General features: G+C 43.4%; 1 protein-coding gene across 1 annotated transcript in view; it reads left to right on the top strand.

Moving 5' to 3' along the window:
- The window catches only part of synj1 (synaptojanin 1), a 488,307-nt gene that overhangs the window by 196,926 nt on the left and 269,408 nt on the right, over positions 1 to 21,973 (top strand). Inside the window, exon 11 of the mRNA XM_039746285.1 lies at positions 2,197 to 2,362. Coding sequence (XP_039602219.1) covers positions 2,197 to 2,362 — 166 coding nt within the window. The remainder of the gene's footprint in view (positions 1 to 2,196; positions 2,363 to 21,973) is intronic.

Below are 21,973 nucleotides of genomic sequence, written 5' to 3' on the forward strand. Positions count from 1 at the left end.
TTGTGTTAGCATCATTCAAAGCACAAAACGTTGATTTACACAATAATGGATATGCTATGAGAATTTGTGTTCCTGCAACAATTACAGCTACGACAAGTTTAATTTAAAAAAAAAAAAAAACAAAACACAATTTGGTCAAGTGTATCTTTATGATCACAGAGAAGCGATGCAACAAAGAATCGAAACAGTTAAATGATCTGACGTAATAGATATTATAAAGCCAATTGTTATGTATACATCTTCATTTGTAAATGTTATTATATGGTAAAGGAAATGGTTGTGTGCGCGCATGTGTAATATAAATAAGGGGATGTGGAGTTTAGAGCAGTGTGTGTGAAAGGAGCAATAGAGAGGCATGTGTGTGAGAAGGATAATAGCGTTTGCGATTGGTTTAGTTTGTAAATTAAAGTGTTCCTGTTGTTCATCATCCTGTGGAATTTGTTTGTGTTAAAACGTATACAGAAAATACGGATATATAACACCAATAATGGGTACAAATCCATATGTCCAAACGTATTGCACTTTACACGAGATTTACCAGCAACACAAGAACAAAGACATTTTCTTGGATGTCTATATGAATCCGAAAGATCACAGTCGCATTTATAACAAACCCACATGTGACGAATTGTCAGCGATAATACTTTCAAAAGACGGAGATATCAAAGACAAAGTAGATATTGTGTATATCCAAAGGCAAAGCATGCTTCGTCATTTATGTCAAATAAATTGCCATATGCTGACCCTTTACCTTTCCCAGATGGCGAAACGGGATGGTCGTATAATATGAAACAAACACATTCAGCAAAACGAATGACACCCACACAACATTTCGAGTAAAAATTAGCGATACCTACTATTTATTTAACCCATTTCTATCATCTCAACGTCTATTGCAACGTTACATTATTAATGTGTATGTAAAAGTAGCAGCTAATCTTCTCTTCTTAATTAAATTAAAGCTAAACTTAGAACGGAACATATGCAAGGTCTCATTGATCACGTTCAGAATTCAAATATCAGTAGTTCAGACAAATTCAAAATAGGTACAGCAATAATATAAACATCATCATATCAAGGTATTACAACAGTTATATCATGATGCAATGGCAATATCCAGAACTATCGGTCAGCCAGATTTATTTCTTACAATGCCATGCAATCCACAATGGCCAGACATCCGCAGCTCCTTGAGAACAATGCCACCTGCTATATCGGCTCTGGATATTCCCACTTTCATAAGTAGATTGTTTTATCAGAAAAGTCTTATTTTTATTGAAACAATATTCACTCACAGCTAGTTATACCTTGCATTATCAAATGTGAACATAATGCATATGTAACAATTCCCATGGAAAAAAACACTTTAAATTGTATTTCCACAGGACCAAACCTGGGGGTTGGTGAGTGAAGCGAGTGAAGTATATAATGTGTGAATGTGGTGCAGCTGCCAGCATGATTAAACATTGTTTTATTTTCAGTGCACTCACACATGGTAAAGGTGGCAACTGTAGCAGTCTAACCAACTGTTTTTATTTTTGTTATCTAGCATGAATTTCTTGTTATTCACCTTCATATCACTAAAAGAAAAATTATAAGTTAGTGTAAGTGGGTCACTTGCGGTAGTGATATCTTGTCCTGTGCTATAGCCCCAGAGTGTTTGCTAATCAGGTGTTCATACATGGAAATAGTACTGCTGTGGAACACCATCTCTGTTTACATAGTGAACAACCAACGATTTTGCAGATTTTTCAAGTGAAATGCACTTGCACAGAGGATACTTTTTAAGAGACCTTTCACTGGAGAATGTGGTGCAGCTGCTAGCATGATTAAACTGCTCCAAAACTGTACGGAGCATCATAGCATGTCGGTGTGCAATTTGGAGTGAGGTGCAGGAATGATTAAGCAATTAATATAATGCGATTAGATTCATTTTTTTTGTGTTCATTAATCAATTACATTGAATAATTGCAAAAACCCTAACAATAATTCAGTGTATCAAAAGATTGTGGTCTGCAGAATAAAATTATTTACTAAAGTGCATATGTACTGTTTATAATTTTTAAACTAACAACACCAAAAAAAAAAAAAGAGTTTTGGCATGATTGTGAAGAAATGGACTTCAAAATCAAAAATACAGAATTTATCTTTAAAGCAAAATGAGAATTATTGCTAATGTCTTTTTCTTTTTTGTAGGGTGGAAAGTTAAAAGATGGTGCACGTTCTGTTACAAGAACCATTCAGAACAATTTTTTTGACTCCTCCAAACAAGAAGCCATAGATATTCTAAGACTTGGCAGCACATTGAATAGTGATTTGGCTGATAAAGCACGTGCTTTGTTGACAACAAGTAGCCTCCATGGTAAGTATGTATGTTTGTGCATTCCTGTCTTTTTATTTCATTATTTGTCAGTATGCTTGCTTGTACAGTCATATGAAAAAGTTTGGGAACCCCTCTCAATCTGCATAATTTACTCTACTTTCAACAAAAAAGATAACAGTGGTATGTCTTTTATTTTCTAGGAACATCTGAGTACTGGGGTGTTTTCCGAACAAAGATTTTTAGTGAAGCAGTATTTAGTTGTATGAAATTAAATCAAAAGTGAAAAACTGGTTTTGCAGTTGTACCCTTGTAATTTTGCTGATTTGAATGCATGTAACTGCTCAATACTGATTACTTGCAACACCAATTTTGTTGGATAGGCTCGTTAAGCCTTGAACTTCATAGACAGGTGTGTCCAATCATGAGAAAAGGTATTTAAGGTGGTCAGTTAAGTTGTGCTGCCCTTTGACTCTCCTCTGAAAAATGACAGCTGTGGGATCCTCAAAGCAGCTCTCAAAAGATCTGAAAATAAAGATTGTTCTGTATCATGGCTACAAAAAGCTATCTCAGAGCTTTAAACTGTCATTTTCAACTGTAAAGGATGTAAAAATGTCAAAAATACCTCCATCCAGAATCCAGATACTCATCAAAGGCTATAGGAGGCATCTAGAGGCTTTTATATTTGCAAAAGGAGGCTCAACTAAGAATTGATGTAATATCTGTGTTGGGGTGCCCATATTTATGCACCGGTCTAATTTTGTTATGATGCATATTTTCTGTTAATCCAATAAACTTAATGTCACTGCTGAAATGCTGTTTCCATAAGGCATGTCATATATTAAAAGTAAGTTGCTACTTTGAAAGCTCAGCCAATGATAAACAAAAATCCAAAGAATTAAGAGGGGTTCCCAAACTTTTTCATACAACTGTATTTGTTCCTTTTTGTAAATAGCTTAAAAATGAAATCTATTGAATTAATTGGGGAAAAGCAGGAGTGCTAGTGCACTTAAATGGATTGAAGTGCCTTCTTTTTAAGAAAAATTAATGGTGTATACTTTTGGTGTACTATGGAATTTATAGATCTATTTAAAAATGTAATTATTTTGAAATTGGCTACCACAAAAAGTATTACCTCAAAAGTAGGAAGTAAAGTTAAGCTGATACTAAATATTGGACAATGCATTGACAAAAACTAAGATGAGGTTATGTGTTGAATTTTCCATCCATCCATTATCCAACCCGCTATATCATAACTACAGGGTCACAGGGGTCTGCAGGAACAAATCCCCAGGCAGGGTGCCAGCCCACCGCAGGGCACACACACACACACACACACAAACACACACACACACTAGGGACAATTTAGGATCGCCATTGCACCTAACCTGCATGTTTTTGGACTATGGGAGGAAACCAGAGTACCCGGAGGAAACCCACACAAACACGGGGAGAACATGCAAACTCCATGTAGAGACGACCCATGAAGTGAACCCGGGTCTCCTAACAGCGAGGCAGCAGCGCTACCACTGCGCCACCATGTTGCTGTTGAATTTTCCACCTTAATATTTTTTAGTCAAGATGTACTGTATTGTAGCCATTAGATAAGTGCTTGAATTGGGCTGTACCGACACTTCTTGAATTTGTTGTTTAGAGTACCAGGAGTTGCGACAAATAATACTACACTCCGTCAACAATGCAGGTTTCAGAACTATCTATTAGATTTCCATGGGAGTTTATTGTGGCATTGAGCTAAACATGGAGCATGAAGGGCATCGAACTAGACGCAGGAATGATCCTTTGGTCTGTAACCCTTCCAGTAGACTAAATACAGTACTGCTCATAAGACCCACATGTCCTAGAATCCATAGTATTTTGAACTTCATATTCCTCAGTCTCATCTACCAAAATCACTGGATATGGTTTATGAGGAACGCAATAAGGATGGCAGTGGACTGGCTGCAACTCTGATACATGCTGGTGGAATATATCTTGACGTGAGCAAGCAGAGGCAGCCTATAAAATACAGGATGCATCCATCATAAGATAACAGCTTTCATGATAGCATCTGCAATTGAATGTCTCTAGTCACCAGCCAAATCCTTTGACCAACCTACAAAATGAGTGCAGCCCTATATATTTTATCTGAAAACCTCTTGGCTAACAAACCTGCTTTTTTCAAATTAGCCTGTGCAGTTTTTGACTTTGCATGCTGAGCTCAAACATATTTAGAAACCCATGGAAAGATAGATTTTGGAGGGGGTTTTTAAAGATTCTTGGATGAAACCCATAAAAAACATTCACAAGGTAACATTTTCAATGCTGAATGGGCCAATATATTTGTGGAAAATTCAGCAAAAGATAAGAACTCAACCGAATCATCTTGATTTCAGTTTGCAGTACACTGTGTTTTTATATTTTTTGAGATTGCGGTTGATTCTTTCAATTTGACTAATATTAACTGCTTTTCATACAGCTGAACACTCACCAATATTATACTTTATCAGGTTTATTTTCATTAAGTGTAAAAGCATCAGCACTTATACAAGGTTGTTTTAGGGCTCATTTATACTTCATGCTCAAACGCGGACGTGCATGCATCATGGTCTGCCACACGTTCCCAGCGTTCATTTGACGCGTCCTCTAGGCAGGTTCTCAGAAATTAACATGACGTGTGCGCAAGTTGCAGTACCAGCAAAAAGTTGGGGAGCACAGTGTGATAAAAGTTGGAATGTGACGTCAGAGTCTCTGTTTACAATCTTCATGTGACAGAAAGCCTCTATGCGGATCCAGTATGGGTAGTAATGAGTTATATTTACTCCATTGCATTTACTTGAGTAACTAAAAAAAATTGTACTTCTAAGAGTAGTTTTACTACACCATACTTTTTACTTTTACTTGAGTAAATTTGTGAAGACGAAACGGTACTCTTAACCCGCTACATTGGGCAACACTCGACTCGTTACTTTTTTCCATTTACACATTACGCTATATTTTTGCCAGAGAAAAGTCGCCAGTGGATCTACTGCATGACTGTTTCAATCAGACATAGCAACAATAATCACATGACTACTTTTCACCAATCTGACCCATATATACACACTCCCGTCTCCGTGGGCCTTTTTGTTATTTGTACATCTTTATTTTGTAAAGATGTTATTTATTTTTAGTAATTATTTTATTATTTGGAAATAGCATAATTTGCGCATTACTTTATATTTTTGTCTGTCTTATTACAAGTACAACATTTCTAAAAAATAAATCATTTATTATGTTCAAACAGTTACTCAGTACTTGAGTAGTCTTTTCACCAAATATTTTTTTACTCTTACGTGAGTAATTTTTGGATGACAACTTTTTACTTCTACTTGAGTAATATTATTTTGAAGTAACGCTACTCTTACTTGAGTACAATTTTTGGATACTCTACCCACCTCTGCATGGATCCTACGGGATCGATGTGCACTCTTCAATGTTGATGAATGGTTCGATGTGGTGAAGCAAAATGCCGACATACAGATGCATTCATGGCGCTTTTATATTCAAGCGTTGCATATTCCCGAACATAATGACACGATACATTTTAAAAGTCTCACATACCATCTTTTGTGACGTCTTTTTTTTTTTTTCTGGGGCTTCCTCCTGACCCAACAGCAGCGGCAAACAACAATAGATCAACACACAGAACACATTAAATGTTTGATATTCTAACTCTCTGCACATTTAGAATCCTTAGATTTATACTTGATATCACTTCCATGATGAAATGCATTAAAGTATGTATGTTACATTTTACAGATAAATCGTTAATTTTGTTTGCTTAATGAATACTGTTAATAATTACACATATGGGGGTGACACGGTTGCAGAGTCCGGTCGCTGGTATTCGCTGCTTGGAGTTTGCATGTTTTCCTGCTGGGTTTTCACAGTGTGCTCTGGTTTTCTTCCAAAGATATGTAGATTTGGGGATTTCATGCTGCTTAAATTACTCCAGTGTATGTGTGTGCTTGTATTCACTTTGTGATGAGCTGCGGCCCCGTCCAGGGATTGTTTCGGTCTCGTGCCCAATGCTTGCTGGAATGGACACATCCCTGGATTGATGGATTTAATCATTAAACATCCTTTTCAGATATATTGAGGTAAAGTGTCATTAGAATTTAAATGGTGTTCCAGGCAATTAAAAGCACAGAGAAGCCAAACCTGTTATCACCATGATGATATCTCGCACTGCCACCTGATGGATTCCTCCAGATTTATGTAAAGTATGCACGCAAGTATAAACAGTAAAACGCTTGAGTAGCCGGAGTGTTCACTGGAGAATGTGTCGTGTTGCGTGAAATATAAACCTGGCCTTAGTGTGACTTTTATATAAAAGCTTTAGTTTAAAAAATTTTATTTACCAGTGTAATGCAATATTTTCCCTAATGTATTTTAAAGGATAAATTTTGCAAAAAGCACTGTTGATTATACGGTTAATGTTTTCATATGTGCTTTGCTTTGATGAAGTACAAGAATGTGTACTACAAATCTGGCATTATGAAATAAAATCTGATTGTTTGTTAGATGACATTTACAATGTCGCCAATTCATTGCAATTCTTTCACTCAAGAATTTCAAACAAAAGAAAAAATACTGCACATGCAGTCTAAAGATAGGAAATCATTTTAATCTGTGAATCCAGTTTTTAACAGTACTTTTGAGGCTTCATTAATTTCCTCATTTTGGGCTTCTTTATGCCATGTGACCAATACAGTAGGAATAAGCTACATCTACCCACATACTGATATCAACCAGGGCCAGAAAGTACATTCATAAATGTCTAAAGCATGACAACACTGACAGAATGATTGGATAGATAGAAGGATGGAACTTTGTCTCCTGAAGGAAATGTTGGCTTTTTACAGAAGCCCTTTAAATCTATCTGTCTATCTAATCTATCTATCTGGGAAGAAAATTAAATACAAAAGAAAACGCCCAGTAGATGTGTGGCATGGTAAGGTGTTTTCAAATTAAAGTCTTCTAGTGAGTGCCACTATCATAATACAAGTGTCAACTGGATGATGTCTGATTAAAAAAAAAAAAAACCTTTTTAATTGTGGAAATATAGCTTACACTACATTCACATTACAAACCTCATTACTCAGTTCTGATTGTTTGCTCACAAGGTTCACAACTACAAGTGACCTGCATCTAACCAGAACGTGAACACATCTGTTCTCCTTGACACGGAACACACATTAAATGCATGTGTTCCAAATAACGATATACTATTTATGAAAGGTGTCATTTTGCTTGACTTCTCACTCTGTACAACTCTAAGCAACTTGCACGCAGGTAAACAGACTTGAGCTGAGAAAACTGTGCGGCGGTGGGGGATGTCATAGTAGACTGCTTGCTGATTGCTGCTTATCGACACATTTACAGGACAAAAGGCGCTGACGGAGAAGTGCGAAGGATCTACATGTTTTTTCGTAGGCTTTGGTAATTCTAGTGTTAAACAATTGTCCAAACTTCTCTTTCAAATGGCTACATCTTGGCAAAGATTGGGATTGGGGCATTGGGGTGAGAGGCCAAAATGATAGACTACAACTTGAAAATTGTACTGGCAGCACCACAGACAGCAACACCTAGCCTAACTCCTTATTCTTATGTGCGAACCGTTAATGTAACATCTAGACCTTTTCTCCATTCATCTCGATGATTGCCAGGCCTTGTTTGAACCACATAAGTTCAACAATTTCCCTGGTAATGTACTTAGGGCTCTAATAGACTGTGGACTATTATTACATTTGCCGTATATCATAGAAGCTGCAGACATTGTGAGCCTGGAGATCCACACAGCGACTGAGCTTTCTCTTGCCAGTATTTGAACATCGAATAAGCAAAAGTGATGCGTGAGAAAGCAGAAGCGTGACACTTAAGCAGGGTTCAGAGCTAGGCTAAAAGGTAAATCTCACAGACCAGGGGCCTCGTGCATAACGCCGTGCATAGAATTTGCACTATAACATGACATAAGAACAAAAGACAAAATGTGCTAACGCACAGAAAAATCTAGATGCAGGAATCTGTGCGTACTCCAACTTCCACCTTCTTCTGCTCCATAAATCCCAGTCAGTGTGAAAGGTAACGCTCGTGCACGCGCCTTCTGTCCCGCCCCAACTCCTCCCAGAATTATGCCTCTATGAATATGGAAATCAATATGAATTGCCCTTAAGCTCAGTCTTCTGTGAAAAGACAATGGAAAAAGCACGGGGGAAAATATAAGAATTTCAGCGAATACCAAATGGAGGCAAAGGAAATGCATACTATTTGTTGATTTAAACAGTAGTATTATCAACAAAAGGAAGTTGATCGAGTGACATAGCATGTTGGAGAAACTCGAAAGCTCAAGTTCACAAAGTTGCATAGTGCCAAAATAAAAAAGAAGTCACATATCAAAGCCATCTGACCTTATTAAGTTACAGATAAAAAAAAATAGGCACACAGTGGGGAAAACAGCACGAAATGTCAACTTTAATCTCGAAATTTCCACTTTAATCATGTAGTTTATTTTGTCATTAAAGTAGAACATCATAAACTTTATCTTAAAATCATTTAATTTACTAGTTTCTCATATCCCATCGTAACTCAAGTAGCATGTTAAATGCTTTGTTTTGTATTTGAAGAAGCCTAAATTTGTATGAGATGCCAGCTAATCCAAAACTCAAGCTCAGGGTCTCAAAGCTTGCTGAGGTGTTTTTTAGGCAGATAATGTGCACCACCAAATTTGCATGGGATGAGGCTCCTGGCCAGAGAGTGAGAAACAGGTGGATGCAAGTCAGATTTAAGTGCAAGGTAAAAGGTGCACATTGTCCAGGGGCATCTAGAACTTTTTAGGACCTTGATCAGCAATGTTCACATATTATGTATGTGTATTAAGGAAATGGAAATTAAGATGAGACATGATTGTGACATGAAGTGTTTCAAATTACACAAAAAATTACTACAATACACTCACCTAAAGGATTATTAGGAACACCATACTAATACAGTGTTTGACCCCCTTTCGCCTTCAGATCTGCCTTAATTCTATGTGGCATTGATTCAATAAGGTGCTGAAAGCATTCTTTAGAAATGTTGGCCCATATTGATAGGATAGCATCTTGCAGTTGATGGAGATTTGTGGGATGCACATCCAGGGCACAAAGCTCCCGTTGCACCGCATCCCAAAGATGTTCTATTGGGTCGAGATCTGGTGACTGTGGGGGCCATTTTAGTACAGTGAACTCATTGTCATGTTCAAGAAACCAATTTGAAATGATTCAAGCTTTGTGACATGGTGCATTATCCTGCTGGAAATAGCCATCAGAGGATGGGTACATGGTGGTCATGAAGGGATTGACATGGTCAGAAACAATGCTCAGGTAGCCCGTGGCATTTAAACGATGCCCAGTTGGCACTAAGGGGCCTAAAGTGTGCCAAGAAAACATCCCCCACACCATTACAACACCACCACCAGCCTGCACAGTGGTAACAAGGCATAATGGATCCATGTTCTCATTCTGTTTATGCCAAATTCTGACTCTACCATTTGAATGTCTCAACAGAAGTTGAGATCAGGCAACATCAGACCAGGCAACATTTTTTCAGTCTTCAACTCTCCAACTTTGGTGAGCTTGTGCAAATTGTTGCCTCTTTTTCCTATTTGTAGTGGAGATGGGTGGTACCCGGTGGGGTCTTCTGCTGTTGTAGCCCATCCGCCTCAAGGTTGTGCGTATTGTGGCTTCACAAATGCTTTGCTGCATACCTCGGTTGTAACGAGTGGTTATTTCAGTCAAAGTTGCTCTTCTATCAGCTTGAATCAGTCGGCCCATTCTCCTCTGACCTCTAGCATCAACAAGGCATTTTCGCCCAAGAGACTGCCGCATACTGGATGTTTTTCCCTTTTCACACCATTCTTTGTAAACCCTAGAAATGGTTGTGCGTGAAAATCCCAGTAACTGAGCAGATTGTGAAATACTCAGACCGGCCCGTCTGGCACCAAGAACCATGCCACGCTCAAAATTGCTTAAATCACCTTTCTTTCCCATTCTGACATTCAGTTTGGAGTTCAGGAGACTGTCTTGACCAGGACCACACCCCTAAATGCATTAAAGCAACTGCCATGTGATTGGTTGATTGCATTAATGAGAACCTTTAGGTGACTGTGTGTATATATATATATATATATATATATATATATATATAGATATATATATATATATATATATATATATATAGATATATATATATATATATATATATATATATATAGATATATATATATAGATATATATATATATATATATATATATATATATAGATAGGTAGATAGGTGTGTGTGTATGTATATATATATATTGTCAGGGATGCCAGGGGCCATGACCCGCCGGGACGCCAGGAGGGACCGGAAGAGGGTCAGAGCCCTGCCTGGATCACGGGGTTTGCCTTCCGGGTTGCTTTGGGGGCCACGGGTCAAGGGCATGGAAGCCCTTCCCTGTAGGAGCCCGTGGTCACCGCCAGGAGGCCCCAATGCCTTGGGACTTGTTTCCCCAGCACTCCCGCCACACCAGGAAGTGCTGGGGGAAGACTTTGGAGGATGCCGGAGAGCAGCGGGAGGACAGCCGACACTTCCGCCACGCTGGGGCGTGGTCAGAGAAGGAATGCCGGGAACACCAGGTGCTCATCCGGTCGTCTATAAAGGGCCGTCTCCATTCATTCGAGCTGGAGTCGGGTGGAAGTAGGACGGCAAGAGGAGTGTGGGCGGCCCGAAGAAAGGCATTGTGGCCAGGATTTTGAGGACTATTTGGGGTTTGTGCACGTGACTGGGTCTTTGTGACCATTATTTGGGGGTCTTGGTGACCTAAGTACTGTAAATATTCTGTATAATAAACGTATGGTGGTTTGAAAACAAGATGTCCGCCTGTCTGTGCCCGGGTGGCGTTCACATCTGGCGTAGTCGGCAGGATGCTCCGCCTGTTTCAAGGCGGAGACCTGATCAAAAAAATATTGTTGTGGACGGCCCGGTGCAGCAGGGGACCCCACCCACGTACCGCGGGTGCTGCGTGCACACAGCCCCGCTGGGTAAAGGAACCCACGGACCGCCAGGGGTCCGCAGGAAGGCCATGTTTCCCTGATGCGGCAGGTGGCGTGCCTACAACGAGTGCAGCGGTCTCCTACAAGCAGGCCGTTGCTGAAGGCGCCCGGGACCGCATGGCGTCAAGAAAGGCCACGCCGAGGAAGTGTCCTCGGTTTGACGAGTCGGGAAGGTGAGTTCCCTGCCTAGCGGCAGCCGCCCATGGGGACCGGGCGTGTTTCTCTTTGCAGGCAGGGACCTCCGGATCCACGCCGGTGGCAGGCGCATGCTGGTCTGCGGGCTCCGCAGCGTGGCGGCAGCGCGAGGGCTGTGGAGGAGGAGACGCTGCAGCTCGAAAGGCGCTGGCAACAGCAGGGCTGCCAGCAGGCACGTCGCCACCGCAGAAGGGGAGGCAAGATGGCCGCGGACCAGAAGTCCCTCCCCCTGACAGGCACGCCATTGGGACGGTGTGTCTTGCGGGCCCGCCGATGACTGCAGAGAGCGGGACCAAGGAATGTCCATCACGGGCAGGGGAGACCCGATTGGGCCGGAGGAGAAGGCCCACAGGAAGTGGCGGCGCTGGAGGCTGACAGAAAGGTAGGCTCGGCCGCTTCACTTCCCGTCTTTGCCGGCTGCTTTGGCGGAGCTGGGGTGTCCCTTCAGCCCACCGGGCAGCGTGTTGCAGGTGCTTTGTAACCTCCGGGCTGAGGTGCTGGAACTGGAGAGGAAGGCGTTCGCGGCGCTGAGACTGTTTCGATCACCAACGGGACGGCGCGACGCTGGAATCTCCAGCCGGAGAGTTACAGCGGAGACGGTGAGTACAGCCGACTCCGTAAAGCATACGGGAGGGTCTGCTGAAAAAGGCTGTGATGACAACGATCAGTTCCGAGTAAGCAGCCCTCCGACAGGAGGTGCGGCGCCGCGGGCTGTATGCTTGCGAGGGGAGTCTGTGAGGACGCTGAATGGACACGGGCTGCTAAGTGCCCGGGTCCTAGCGCCCGCCGCCCGAAGTCGGCTGCGGTCTGCGCCGCACTATAGGGACGCAGACGGGACAGAGGCGCCTTTTATTCCATAAGGAGTCTCAAACCGCCATGGCGTCCCAGAGTGAACGGAGGAATAAAGGGCTGGGTGCCGATTCCTCCGATATGAAGGGGACGCAGACGGGACAGGGGCTCGCGTTGGGTAATCACGGAGGCGCACACCGCCAAGGCGCCCGAGTGAAGGGAGGATTAAGCGGCTGGGTGCCGCTTCCTCCAATATGGTGAGACGCGTTGCTGGGTGCACGCGTACGGCTGGCTGCCCTCTGGGAGAGCAGAGGGAATCCCTGAGGCCGGGCGGAGAGAGAGCGGCGGTGCCGACGGCTCCATCATTGAGAGGGACACGGAAGCCGCGGAGAGGGTGCCGATCAGGCAAGTGCCGGGCGATTGGAGGGGAACGCCCGTGCGTGGCACGAGCTGGGTGCTTTGGCAGCGTTCTGCCCCTGTGTTCTCTTTTGTAGGGACGGACCCCGGGCGAGCTGAAGGAGCCCCTTCGTGGCGGAGCAGCCCTCTGATGTCGGGCCGTCTGCGGAATAATCTCTCTGCTGGTGCGCAGGTGCGCTCACAGCTGGAGGAGCCTACAGGGGAACGAGTGACTCGGAACAAAGGGGCGTGGAGGCCTCGGAGGGGGTGCCGATCGAGGAGGCCCCGGGGTGCCGGTAAAAGGGGGGAGCACAACCTGTGCGAGGCACAGGGATGCACCAAGGGCTGGTGCTCGGATTGTGTCTCCGCCCCTGTCCCTGCTAGGAGTGCGGGCCGACCCGGCTATCCTCGAGTGGGGCCCGTTTGGCTCTGCTGCCCTCGCTGGACGGGTCGCTCTTGCCCACGAAAGTGGTCTTCGCTGGCTGTGGGCACTGTCAGGGATGCCAGGGGCCATGACCCGCCGGGACGCCAGGAGGGACCGGAAGAGGGTCAGAGCCCTGCCTGGATCCGGGGTTTGCCTTCCGGGTTGCTTTGGGGCCACGGGTCAAGGGCATGGAAGCCCTTCCCTGTAGGAGCCCGTGGTCACCGCCAGGAGCGCCCAATGCCTTGGGGACTTGTTTCCCCAGCACTCCCGCCACACCAGGAAGTGCTGGGGGGAAGACTTTGGAGGATGCACGGAGAGCAGCCGGGAGGACAGCCGACACTTCCGCCACGCTGGGGCGTGGTCAGAGAAGGAATGCCGGGAACACCAGGTGCTCATCCGGTCGTCTATAAAGGGGCCGCCTCCATTCATTCGAGCTGGAGTCGGGTGGAAGTAGGACGAAGCAAGAGGAGTGTGGAGGCGGCCCGAAGAAAGGCATTGTGGCCAGGATTTTGAGGACTATTTGGGGTTTGTGCACGTGACTGGGTCTTTGTGACCATTATTTGGGGGTCTTGGTGACCTAAGTACTGTAAATATTCTGTATAATAAACGTGTGGTGGTTTGAAAACAAGATGTCCGCCTGTCTGTGCCCGGGTGGCGTTCACAATATATATATATATATATATATATATATATATATATACACACACACACACACATATATACATACATACATACACACACACAGGTATATATATGTGTATATATTGTCACAAAGTTGAGACATACTCAAAAGAAAGGTTTGGGGCAGCCACCCGTGCAATCTCAAAACCTGGCTGCAAAGTCGTTCTTTTCAAAGGGATACAGCACTGAAGTGCATACAACAAGTCCAAGACAAGACTGAGGAAAAAGGGAAAAAGGGCAGGCTTTTAAAGGGGAAGACAGGAAGTTAAGTCATAAGGATTGGGCATGTGTTCATCGCTCATTGGATCAGGGCCGGAGCTGGTATGGTCTGTTTCCATTGGTTCAGTCCCGGAAGTGATGTCAAGAGAGCCAGGTGGAGTCTCCTAGGAATGGTCTACAGGGAAGTGAGAAAAAGCACTCTGCTACCTCCCGGCATGTCTCAGAACTGCCTTCACTGAAGCCCTTTAGCTGCCTCCCATGCGCACGTGTGTGACAAGGCCCCCTCCCTTAGCCCAGACCCGTTGTATCGGGCGAGAGGTCGTGAACCCGAGAAAGAGCATCAGCATTGGCATGGAGAGTACCCTGGCGATGAACGAGCGAAAACTTGTACGGCTGTAGGTCAAGAAACCACCGGGTGACCCGCGGATTCGACTCCTTGTGCAGGGCCATCCACTGTAGAGGTGCATGGTCCGTGACAAGGGTGAATTCCCGGCCCAACAGGTAGTACCTAAGCTGAGTAATTGCCCATTTAATCGCCAAAGCCTCCCTTTCCACCTCTGCATACCTGGTCTCCCAGTACAACAGTTTCCGGCTCAGGAACATGACGAGGTGTTCCACACCATCGACACTTTGGCTCAGCACGGCGCCCAGGCCTGTGTCCGAAGCATCCGTCTGGAGGATGAAAGGCAAAGAAAAGTTTTGAGGCCGAAGCACTTTGTCCACCAGACGCTGGAAGGTTGCTGGAGCCCCGTGTAACCCAAATGGAAGGACACGATACTGCCAGTGTCTGCTAGGGGTACTAAACGCGTTTTTTTCCTTCGTGGTGTCCGTTAAAGAAACCTGCCAGTACCCTTTTGTCATGTCAAGTGTGATCAAGTACTTTGCCTGTCCAAGCCTCTCGAGGAGGTCGTCCACTCGTGGCATTGGATACGCATCGAATCTGGAGACTTGATTAAGCCGACGGAAGTCATTGCAAAACCTCCAACTCCCATCAGGCTTACCGACGAGCACAATTGGGCTGGACCAGGGACTATAACTTTCCTCAATCACACCTAGCTCCAGCTTGCACTTGATCTCAAGCTCCACTTCAGCCCTTTTTGTCTCGGGAAGACAATACGGGCGTTCTCGGACAATAACCCCGGGCTCTGTCACAATGTTGTGCTCAACCAGAGAGGTCCTTCCGGGGTTCTCACTGACTACCTCCCGGACGGCCCAGATAACTGTTTCCAGCTCCAGCTCCTGCCGTTGTCTGGGACTTAGGTCCATACCGAAGTTAAGGCAGTGTGTATGAGCGAAGAGTTGAGCAGGGCTGGATGGAGGAGGGATCAGGGTCCCTGTCCTTCCACGGTTTCAGCAAGTTCACATGATAAACCCGCTCCTTTGGCCGACGATTGGGTTGACTCGCCAAATAGTCGACCAGCCCCTTCCTCTCCTTAACTCAGGGGCCTTGCCAATGGGCAAGCAACTTGGAGTGGGAGGTAGGCACTAGGACCATGACCCGATCTCCCGGGTGGAACTCCCGAAGAGACATGCTGCGGTTGTAGTAATGGGCCTGTGCTGCTTGAGCTTCCTCCATGTGACTTTTAAGGAGAGGCCGAATCTTTCCCAATCTATCGCGTAACTGTGCGATATATTCTAATATGTTTGTAGAGGGAAGAGCCTCTTCTTCCCATCCTTCTTTTAGAATGTCTAATATGCCCCAAGGTTGTCGCCCATATAGTAATTCAATAGGGGAGAACCCCGTGGAGGCTTATGGGACTTCCTGATAAGCAAAAAGGACGAGGAGGAGGAGCTGATCCCAGTTCCTTCCATCCTCGCTGACCACCTTATGTAGCATTTGTTTGAGAGTCTGATTTAACCTCTCTACTAACCCGTCGGTTTGAGGATGATACACCGCGGTCTTTAAATGCTTTATTTTCAGTAACTTGGCAGTCTCCTTGAACGTCTCCGAGGTAAAAGGGGTCCCCTGGTCTGTCAAGACTTCCTTGGGAACACCCACGCGCGAAAAGACCCCTAGTAATTCCCGTGCGATGGCTTTGGAGGTAGCTGAGTGCAACGGAACAGCTTCGGGGTATCGTGTAGTATAATCCACGAAGACTAAAATGTACTTGTGTCCTCAGGCTGATGGCTCTAGGGGTCCAACCAAGTCGACCCCGATTCTGTGGAAGGGAACATCAATCAGGGGAATAGGAATGAGAGGAGCACGGTTCCTCCTAGGAATTTGTCGCAGTTGACAGTCCGGGCAGGAAGCGCAAAAGCGACGAACCTCCTCATTGATTCCCGGCCAGTTGAAACGGAGCTTGATCCGCTCCAGAGTTTTCTCGGTGCCCAAGTGACCACCTAGGAGGTGGGCGTGTGCTAGCTCGCAGACCTGCCGCCGGAAGGTACGCGGAACTAGCAGCAGCTTTCTCTCCTGGCCGTCATGCATTGCTACACGGTAAAGAAGGTCGTTGTTTAATACAAAGTGAGGGCCCTGTGGCATTGACTGATCAGTGCGCTGGCCATTGACAAGGACCACTGCATTTTTTGCAAAATTCAGGGAGTCGTCATTCCATTGCTCCCTTCTAAATGAAGCCGGCGTCTCTTTAAATTGGAACCGCAACTAGGAGAGAGGGTCAGCGTCGACCTCAATGGGCGTGGTTTCCTCCTTCTCCACCGTGGCGTTGGTGGATGACATGTCAGCACGCGACGGCCCGGGAGTTCAATCAATCAACATTTATTTATATAGCACATATTCATACAAAAAAATGTAGCTCAAAGTGCTTTACAAAATGAATAGAAAAATAGAAGACACAATAAAAAATAAACATAAGTCAACATTAATTAACATAGAATAAGTAAGGTCCGGTGGCCAGGGTGGACAGAAAAAACAAAAAAAACTCCAAAGGCTGGAGAAAAAAATAAAATCTGTAGGGGTTCCAGACCACGAGACCGCCCAGTCCCCTCTGGGCAATCTACCTAACATAAGTCAAACAGTCCTCTTTGTATTTAGGGTTTTCATGGAAGGACCTGATGATGATGGTCACGTAGACTTCTGGCTTTCAGTCCATCAATGTTGGTGCATCATGATGCTTTGAGTAGGTGGTGGTTGCGCAGGCCCCACCACAAAGAAACCGGAAAAAGAAACGGAAGAGAGAGTTGGGGTCAAGAGCCACTATGAATAGTTATTGTGATGAATTGAACATACAGAGTATCAGTATTAAGTTAAAGTGAAGTTAGGAGAAAGCCATGTTAAAGTAACATGTTTTCAGCAGTGTTTTAAAGTGCTCTACTGTATTTGCCTTGCGAAATCCTATTGGCATGCTATTTCAGATTTTAGGTGCATTAAAGCAGAAGGCCGCCTCACCACTTCTTTTAAGTTTAACTTTTGGAATTATAAGGAGATACTCATTTGAAGATCTAAGGTTACGATTTGGAATATAGGGTGTCAGACATTCCGATATATAAGATGGAGCGTGATCATTTAAGGCTTTATAAACCATAAGCAGTATTTTAAAGTCAATCCTGAATGACACAGGCAACCAGTATAGTGACATCAAAACTGGAGAAATGTGTTCAGATTTTTTTTTCCCAGTTAGGATTCTAGCAGCTGCATTCTGCACTCAGTGCAAGTGATTTATGTCTTTTTTGGGTAGTCCTGAGAGGAGTGCGTTACAGTAATCTAGTCTACTGAGAACAAAAGCGTGAATTAATTTCTCAGCATCTTTCAATGATATAAGAGGTCTAACTTTTGCTATGTTTCTTAAGTGAAAAAATGCTGTCCTAGTGATCTGATGAATATGCGATTTAAAATTCAGATTACAGTCAACGGTTACCCCTAAATTTTTTACTTCCGTCTTAACGTTTAATCCTAGTGCATCAAGTTTATTTCTGATAACCTCATTGAATCCATTATTGCCAATTACTAAGATTTCAGTTTTCTCTTTATTTAGTTTGAGAAAATTACTATTCATCCTTTCAGAAATACCAGTAAGACATTGTGTTAGTGTATTGAAAGAGTCAGAGTCATCAGGTGCTATTGATAAGTACAGCTGTGTGTCATCAGCATAGCTGTGGTAACTCACGTTGTAACCTGAGATAATTTGACCTAACGGAAGCATATAGATTGAGAAAAGCAGCGGACCCAGGATAGAGCCCTGTGGAACACCATATCGGATATCCTGTGTCTTTGAGATGTGATTACCACAACTCACAAAGAATTTTCTACCTGCCAGGTAGGATTCAAACCAATTTAAGACACTGCCAGGACGGCACTAAGTCACTCAGGACGGCCGCTTCGTCTCTCTCTGGCCGGCTGATTACACGGCGTGGAGGCAGCTTGAGACGGTTCATCTCCGTCCATAACGAGGCCCAAATTAATCCCGGGAGTGGTATGTGTCTCACCGCTTTTAATTTCAGGCCAGTTCCACCCCAGTATCACCGGGTGTGGAGGATCAGGAAGGATTGCCACGGTTAATTTCCGAACTGATCCCCCATAACCGATGACACACGTGGCAGCCCTGTACCAGCGGGTTTCCCCGTGGACAAAGGTTATACCGACCTTATACTTCAACCACTGTCGCGGTAGCACAAAACGGCGGGCAACAATGGAAGTGTTGCTGCCAGTGTCCAACAGAGCAGACGTTTTGAACCCGTTAACGACCACCGTGCCTGTGTGTGGGACCGCCAATGGGTTTATCAGAGCACACCAACCCCTCCTCTGCCTCCAGCTGTATTCCGCCTCATTCCCAAGCGGTTTGCACGCCCGCAGCCCCGGGGACGGCGGCACAAGCTCTGGGTTGTACAGGGGGGGCTAGGTGTTGAGACATACCCCGGTTGAGTTTGGCTAAAGGACGGTTCAACTCCCCCAGATTGTGAGGCCCTCCTTTGTTTCTCTATGAGCTCTGCCATGTTGTTAAAGTTTCTACCCCAGACCGGCTGGGTGAAGCCCCGGGGTAGCGTGTCTAGAAGCAGGTAGCAAGCCACCTGCTCTATTATTTGGTAGGGCTTCAGTTCCTGTTGCCGTAGCAACTGCCCTACCTTTGCCCATAGGGACCATGCCTGTTGAGGGGTCGGCCGCTCTGGGTCGAACCACCAGTTTTTTAGGTTAGTCACCTGCCAGTCTGGGGCACCCCTAGGTGGAAATCGGGGCTCTGGCTTTACAGGGAGGCGGGCACTCTCCTCCGAGAGAGCACAAACAGCCCTCTTTGCCTCCCCCCTCCGAAGCAGCCCACGTCTGTGAGCCCCTCCCGAACACTCCCTGGCCTGCCTAGTAGAGCTTGCCAGGAACAGAGCCTGTACCGGGCCACTCCAAAACACGGGACAACCTCCCCGCCTGAAAACTCGGCCCCGGTATGCTCCCACCTGGTTGGGTTGCAGGTCCTCTCCCCTTCTCTTCCAGGACTTCTCGATCCTGCCGACTACGCCAATGTCATGATGAGTGATGAGTGAGTGAGTGACTTAGTCAGTGAGGGCTTTGCCTTTTATTAGTATAGATACACTACCATGGCTGTTCATTTGTCTGTCCAGGATTTTGAATCACCTGTAGCTCAAAGACAGTTTGACCTATTGACCTGAAATTAGGTACACATATAGTACACAGTGTCTACTGTCCATTTTCGTGGTGATGATTGACCTCCAAGGTTATTCCTCTCTTTATTTTTATTTTATTTTATTGTAGAATCAACTCTCGGCAGCAGCCAGCAGGGTGGCCATGTGGTGCTTGCTTACGGGCGCTGTTCTCATCCCTTTCACAGAGAAAGAGTATGAAAACTATGAATGCTCAAGTCAGGTGTATTCACTGCATGTTTTCATGCAGTGTGCCGTTACTGGTTTTAAAAATAATTATTTAGTGGTGATATAGATTGAAACTTAACACTAGAATTACCAAAGCCTACGAAAAATCTCTTAAATCCGGCCCACCTGAAATCCCTTTGCACTTCTCCATCAGCATCTTTTGTCCTGTAAATGTGCCTGCCAATCAAGATAAGCAGCAAGCAGCCTACTATTCCATCCCCCCCAACGCTGTAGATCGGAACAAAGTTCTCCCATCTCATACCTTGATTATTTGGAAGTGAAATGCTAGAGTTTTAGAGTGGAGATAATCGATCGTTATTTGGAACACATGCATTTCATGTGTGTTCTATTTCTACAATAATCTGTGTAATCACATTGTTAAAACAGGTGCCCTTTCAATGTAATAGGAACCAAAGCATAGAGAGAAGTATGTGCATTGCAACAGGTGCACATGTCGTAAATGTAGGTCCTTGCGTGTGTGTGAGAACTGTTAACATTTGAATTTGATGATTGCATATAGCGCTGAATTGACCTCTCTGTACTATTTTTTTCTCTGCATTTCCTGGAGTAAAAAAGAAACACCATCATACAGCAAAATTTGGGGACTGGCAAAATTGGGGGGTGATTAATGGAGGTCACGTGGTCAACCGCAAGATGTTATGCAAATGAATATGAATAATGTTGCATCCCATTGTCACAGTGTTTTCCGAAATGTACTATACAAGTCATAAAATGAATAATTCCAAATATCATATACTGTAAACCTATGTCTCTGTGTTTTTTTTTTTTTGTTTGTTTTTTTTGTCAGTACGGCTTTGACATCATAGACCATAAGGTCTATACTAATTCAGTATGAGCAGGAACACTCAATTAAACTGAATAATAAAAAAAAAAAAATCAGGTGACAGTGAGATACGAATAAGACAGATTCACCAGCATTTGTCTATCAGCTTTTATCCATCCCGATCAGATAATGTCCAGTTCCATTGTCTCAAAACACCACTCGCATCTACAGTTATTCCCAGTTTCAAATACAAACTAACAGCATCAGATCCCGTGGGGGGGTGGCAGTATTATATATCATGATCGTGACTGAGAGAATAAAAGTGGTATTATAAGTACTATAAATGTACACCGGCTGTTACAGACTCAAACCAAATGTATGTGTTTACTGTATAATATTAACAGTAAGAGCAGCTCACTACTCAAAACGGTAAATATAGGAGGCAGTCAAGATTGAACCGGGGGACTCTTGATTACAAGTCAGCAATTCTTACCGCTTCGCCACGGAAGCTGTTATATCATCCGTGAACCTTTTGTGAAAGTATTTATTTGATCATTGGACTTCATACATTATATAGTTTATACCTCCATTTTGTCATTTATTACTAAAACTAGCAGAATACCCGCGCTTCGCAGCGGAGAAGTAAAAAGAAAAGGAAACATTTTAAAAATAACGTAACATGATTGAGAATGTAATTGTTGTCATGAGTGTTGCTGGCATATATATATATATATATATATATATATATATATATATATATATATATATATATATATATATATATATATATATATATATAGCAAAATACCCGCGTTCAAGAGCAGAGAAGTAGTGTGTTAAAGAAGCAATGAAAAAGAAAAGGAAACATTTTGAAAATAACGTAACATGATTGTCAATGTAATTGTTCTGTCACTGTTGGGAGTGATGAGTGTTGCTGTCATATATATATATATATATATATCTCTATATATATATCTCTATATATATATCTCTATATATATATATATCTCTATATATATATATATATATCTCTATATATATATATATATATATATATATATATCTCTATATATATATATCTCTATATATATATATCTCTATATATATATATATATATATATATATATATATATATCTATATATATATATATATATATCTATATATATATATATATCTATATATATATATATATATATATATATATATATATATATATATATATATATATACACACACATATATACACACAAATACAGTACATATATATATATATAT

Source organism: Polypterus senegalus, chromosome 2 (assembly GCF_016835505.1).
Source record: "Polypterus senegalus isolate Bchr_013 chromosome 2, ASM1683550v1, whole genome shotgun sequence".
NCBI lineage: Eukaryota > Metazoa > Chordata > Cladistia > Polypteriformes > Polypteridae > Polypterus > Polypterus senegalus.